Source organism: Rhinoderma darwinii, chromosome 5, assembly GCF_050947455.1.
Source record: "Rhinoderma darwinii isolate aRhiDar2 chromosome 5, aRhiDar2.hap1, whole genome shotgun sequence".
Taxonomy (NCBI): domain Eukaryota; kingdom Metazoa; phylum Chordata; class Amphibia; order Anura; family Rhinodermatidae; genus Rhinoderma; species Rhinoderma darwinii.
The window spans coordinates 54,986,644-54,992,643 of NC_134691.1; the positions used below are offsets into that span (position 1 = coordinate 54,986,644).

Sequence of the window (6,000 nt, forward strand, 5' to 3'; positions counted from 1 at the left end):
TGCAGTCGCGCAATGGAGAGGAACAGGGGGTTCGGGACCTCCATACCTGCTGGTGTATAACACAGATACAACCTGTATACTTCATTTTATATGCTGTAATTCTGCTCTAAACACAATTTTATGGAAATGCAGTTTATATTTGTAACTAATCGACATAAAAAGTTGAAAAACTTTGTAAATACATATTATTTTATTACTTGTACTGATCCGAAGTTACAGCTTGTATAATAATTCAGAGCTGCATCCACAACCCTGAGGACTTCAGAGCTAAATTCTCCTATCATTTCTTGCAGGCTCAATGTTTGCACGTAGCTTGTTCTGGAGATTTGCATTGTAGGAAGAAAAAAAAAACACTCTCCCACTGCATTAGAGGAGCTCAGCTGAGCTTTTAGGGATTTTTCTGACAACAAGCTTGTCAATGACAACCAGCAGAATTGGGAATGCAGCTCTGGACTATAATACCAGTTGTAGCAGGATCTGCACAAGATAAGTAATGCAGAAATAAATGATGTGGGGTGTCTGAAATCTCTGGGGATTAAATCCTGCTGATGTGTTTTGCGCTCACCTCTATTTGCCTGAGTCTTCTGACTCAAGCAAATATTAATGAATTGATATAATTTTGGCCGGATATTCGGGCTGTTATGACACGACGCACATCTAGTTATTTAAGTTTTGGTTCAATGTGTGTGCACTGTTCCATCTTCATACATCACAAGAATTCTTTAGGGTGCAGCGCTCCGATAAGTGTCCTTCCTTAGGGTCTAGGGGATGTGTGTGGCCATCAGGTTCCTCCCCTTCCCCTGCAACCTGGCTCCCCTTTCTGAGGAAGCCGAATCTAGACATTGGTCTCCAGGAGATTATTGGGCGGCAGCTTGGCAGACGCCTGGGGCACAGATAGGTCTACTAAAGCTTTGGTGGGCAGTAGCCATTTGTTCCCAACAATTTCAAGTACTTCTGGCTCAGAGGGTTGAGCAGTGGCGTAACTACCGCTATAGCAGACTTAGCGGCTGCTACGGGGACCGCGGCATGAGGGGGCCCGTGTCGCCGGCTGGCACAGGCCCCCACCATGGCCGGAGGCTCCGCTAGCAGCCGCTATGGCTGCTACAGCGGGACGCCACTGAACACTACGGCAGAGCAGGGAGGTATCTCCCCGCTCTGCCATTAAACAAGACATGTATCCCCTATCCACAGGATAGGGGATACATGTGTAATCGCTGGCATTGATAGAGAGAACGGGGGACTGAAAGTCCCCTGAAGTTCTCCATCACAAATCTTGGACTACCGGGGTCTGTGTCGGCAGCTCCGTAGAAATGAATGGAGCGCCGGTCGCGCTTGTGCGCATGCGTGACCAGCGCTCCTTTCATTTCTATTGAGCTGCACAGACGCCGGAAGTTAGTCATGGAGAACTAGGGGGACTTTCGGTCCCCCGTTCTCCCTATCGCTGCCAGCGATCACACATGTATCCCCTCTCCTGTGGAGAGGGGATACATGTCTTTTCACACTGCAGGTCGCATTTTTGTGGAGGGTTGGGGACGCTGTATGGCGTTCCCTACAGGGGGGGGCTGTATGGCGTTCCCTACAGGGGGGGGCTGTATGGCGTTCCCTACAGGGGGGGGCTGTATGGCGTTCCCTACAGGGGGGGCTGTATGGCGTTCCCTGCAGGGGGGGGCTGTATGGCGTTCTCTACAGGGGGGGCTGTATGGCGTTCCCTACAGGGGGGGCTGTATGGTGTTCCCTACAGGGGGGGGCTGTATGGCGTTCCCTACAGGGGGGGCTGTATGGCGTTCCCTACAGACCCCCCTGTAGAGAACGCCATACAGCCCCCTCTGTAGATAGCGCCATACAGCCCCCTCTGTAGATAGCGCCATACAGCCCCCTCTGTAGATAGCGCCATACAGCCCCCTCTGTAGATAGCGCCATACAGCCCCCTCTGTAGATAGCGCCATACAGCCCCCTCTGTAGATAGCGCCATACAGCCCCCTCTGTAGATAGCGCCATACAGCCCCCTCTGTAGATAGCGCCATACAGCCCCCTCTGTAGGTAGCGCCATACAGCCCCCTCTGTAGGTAGCGCCATACAGCCCCCTCTGTAGGTAGCGCCATACAGCCCCCTCTGTAGGTAGCGCCATACAGCCCCCTCTGTAGGTAGCGCCATACAGCCCCCTCTGTAGGTAGCGCCATACAGCCCCCTCTGTAGGTAGCGCCATACAGCCCCCTCTGTAGGTAGCGCCATACAGCCCCCTCTGTAGGTAGCGCCATACAGCCCCCTCTGTAGGTAGCGCCATACAGCCCCCTCTGTAGGTAGCGCCATACAGCCCCCTCTGTAGGTAGCGCCATACAGCCCCCTCTGTAGGTAGCGCCATACAGCCCCCTCTGTAGGTAGCGCCATACAGCCCCCTCTGTAGGTAGCGCCATACAGCCCCCTCTGTAGGTAGCGCCATACAGCCCCCTCTGTAGGTAGCGCCATACAGCCCCCTCTGTAGGTAGCGCCATACAGCCCCCTCTGTAGGTAGCGCCATACAGCCCCCTCTGTAGATAGCGCCATACAGCCCCCTCTGTAGATAGCGCCATACAGCCCCCTCTGTAGATAGCGCCATACAGCCCCCTCTGTAGATAGCGCCATACAGCCCCCTCTGTAGATAGCGCCATACAGCCCCCTCTGTAGATAGCGCCATACAGCCCCCTCTGTAGATATCTACAGAGGGGGTCTGTATGGCACGATCTACAGAGGGGGCTGTATGGTGCTATCTACAGAGGGGGCTGTAAAAAAGGCACTATCTACAAGGGGGGTTTGTGTGACACCCAGGGGAGGGGGGCCCCAGTCAAATGTTTGCTATGGGGCCCAGTCTTTCCTAGTTACGCCCCTGGGGTTGAGTAATAGGTCGGGGGCCCTTCTACTTTCACAGACGGCTTATGATAGACCACATCCGTATTCACATTTGACAGCACTTTGGTAATTGAAGGCACGTATTTACAAAGTTATTCACCCTTTTATCTATGTAAATGCTGTAAAGTTTAAGTACCTGTAAAGTACAAACCAATCATAGTAACTACGTTTTCTGTGTCTTCTCAGGTTGGGACACAAGATTTCGCCAGACGCTTCCACGCAACATATGTTTCCTGGGCAGTTGCTTACCTCTTAGGCCTAGTTTGTCTTGTTCGGGCTTGCTACTGGGGAGCCATAAAAGTTAGCTATCCAGAACACACCTTTGCATAGAATTGTCTACAGTCCATCATATCTTGTGATTTACAGCTAAAGATTCTGGATATTCTCTTATTTTTAACCACTAAATGGCTGTATTGACCTCAGAACTGTAGACTGAAGGACTCTTCAGCCTTGAACGTATGGAAGGGAAAGTCCTCCCTAGTGTGTAGGGGGGTTTGTTTCATCATTTCGGCCCCTGACTAATAGAACAGGGGCATTACTACTTGCACTCATGCCTTTACTGAGCTACAATCCAGCACAGTTTCTAGTTTCTAGGTGCGGGTACCTAGAATATGAGAGTGGCATGGGTGCATTGTTTGTGGGACAGTCAAGCTAGAGATGGACATCCTTCTTAAACCTCAATGTTGGAAACCCTTTAGCTGTTGAATTACAAGTTGGTGTATGCCTTTTTATGAAGGCTAGAGCATACAAGGACCTGTATTTCAACTGGCTGCTGGGAAGCCTAGGCCAATGTGAAGGCTTAGTATCCATGTTCATTATGGGGTGGGACGCCAAGAGGAGGCTGTTGTACATGAGCTGAATACCATTGCACTACATAATATGCAACTTAGTTTTGTTTGCGCTGCTATATTTCGAAGCTCTGAATATCGCCGCTGTTTACATGTTCCAGCATCTGTCCGTTGTGCTGTTTAATGCTTCCAGCGTGCTTTATTTTAACTGGTTCTTTTCCCTTTTATTGTTCATCTGTGCCATGGGTATTGTGCAGCTATACAAGAATAATACCATATTTATAATTGTTTACATTGCAGCTTCGAATCTCTAGTTCTAGCTCCGTCCACATGGACAGATTAGTTAAATTTTTTAGCCGTCTCCAAAACGCAGCTGGGATTAGGGTCATGTCTGGACCAGTTGCCCCTACTGTGACAGACCGGAGTATTTTGCCTGGCAGGGATTTCTTCCTTCCATATAGATCAGTGATCCCTGTGGCATCTATTAGCATTGAACATACTGTAGACTACCTGTAGAAAGTATGTGTGCTGAGGCCTTACTGTATAGAAGTAGTTTTTTCATTGAAGGTGCATTATGTTTTACTAGTTCCAGAAGATGGCTGCTGTTACTGAGGATGGCAAAATATAGTCAGAATATCTGTGGCCCAGGGGGTGGACTGAGACTTGTCTGGGTCCCCGGCATAGAGTGGAGAGGAGACCTATAAGCCTCCTCTGCTACCAGCTTGTACATCTGCCCCTGGTTTGCAATTAAGAACACCTTGCCCACAGGTGCCTGTTGTGTCTTGGGCCACTGACCACAGTTTGATATTGCAGCGAATTTTGCATTCTAGGGCCAGGATCACACACACACAGTTTTGGATCCGTTTTTTGAGCCAAAGCCAGAAGTGGATCCAAAAGGAAGTAGGAGTATAAATAAAAAACTGATTCATTTCCTTTATTTTGTGTCCATTCCTGTGTTTGACGAAAAAAAACTGAGCCAAAAACTGCACCAAATACTGAATTAAAACTGTGTGTGTCATTCTGGCCTTTGAGTACGGTCCCACGTAACGACGTCCGCATGCTGTGGCAAATGGCCGCATGATTTTCCCGGTAATACCATCGCAAGTGGGTGTGGTTTGGGCCGCATGTGGGACCGTACCCCTAGACTCTTTACATCTACAGTATGTTGCAGCGCTCTTTTTGGAAATTTTTGGCCTTTTGACATCTTCAACTATTATGCAGTTTTATGTTCTGGAACAAAATGTAAACAAAATGCATGCCTACGAAGTAATAACCACTCACCCATCATCCATTTTCTGCATCTAGTGACCATTGCAGGACGTGTATTAGTTAGTGTACTTTTCTGGATATTACTAATTCAGGTAAATAGACATGTGTACGTGTCTCCCTTTTGAGATGTGGGGGAGGGGCAGCGTATTGATCTCCAGCAGGATAATTTGATGTACCACTGGTGAGCGAATTCCATTTTAACTGAACTGCAGCTGGATTTTCCTTATTTGAGTGGTACTACAGACTTGACCTTTACTCAAGGATCTTAATTCTTTTCTACAAATTATAAAAGCCATTGTTTTCAATGTATAGGATGTTCCAATTCCAGTTTGTATGATTTCCTAACAAAAGTTGGTCTTTTATCTCCTTTTTGTTATGTGGTGGCACATGGCATCCTTGCTGATGGGGTGGGATTTGAGTCTGTGCCTATTGGCTCTGTGTTGTTGCACATTGGTTAAGTCTGGGTATGTCCATTGTACGTACGCAATGGATAGGCTTGAAATATATTGTGGCCAAAATAATCAAACCTTGTCCAGTATTATTACCTGTGACTTCTTGAACACTAGAAAATCCATATGTAACATCATAAATAGCTTAATGTATATTGCACAATGCATAAAGGTGGAGTCACCTTGTTCAAGAACCATAGAGCTTTGGCTAATTCGTATACCAAACATTACAGTTTTTGTGGTATTTTTTCTGAATTTAGCCAAAATTTAACCTTGTTAGCAGAATAAAGAAATTAGGCAACGTGGCTATTTTATCCAGATGCCAGAGCACAATGTATTTCCTAACTTCTGTTCCCTGTTTGTACTATGTATATTACTATTAGCTTCTTTAGGACTCTCTTGTATCTTTTAAATAATACTAATAAAGATTATTATACAAATGAAGTGGAATATTTTATTTTAAAGTGCATGTCCGCCTAAATAATGAATATGGATAATGAATATGGCTGTTGCTCAGCATTTCTGGCTGGTAAATCTAATAAGTGATGTGGCAAAAGGTGAAAGGGGGTTACATTGAGGCAGCGACACAGGATTTTGGTGGGTTTGCA

At 47.2% G+C, this 6,000-nt stretch overlaps 1 protein-coding gene across 2 annotated transcripts in view; it reads left to right on the forward strand.

Annotated features, from left to right (window-relative positions):
• Nucleotides 1-5,787, forward strand: part of PIP4P2 (phosphatidylinositol-4,5-bisphosphate 4-phosphatase 2) — an 82,634-nt gene extending 76,847 nt beyond the window's left edge. For both annotated transcript variants that reach the window (XM_075826001.1, XM_075826002.1), the window contains exon 7: nt 3,073-5,787. In XM_075826001.1, coding sequence (XP_075682116.1) covers nt 3,073-3,216 — 144 coding nt within the window. In that variant the 3' untranslated portion in view covers nt 3,217-5,787. The remainder of the gene's footprint in view (nt 1-3,072) is intronic.
• Nucleotides 5,788-6,000: the final 213 nt, after the last annotated feature.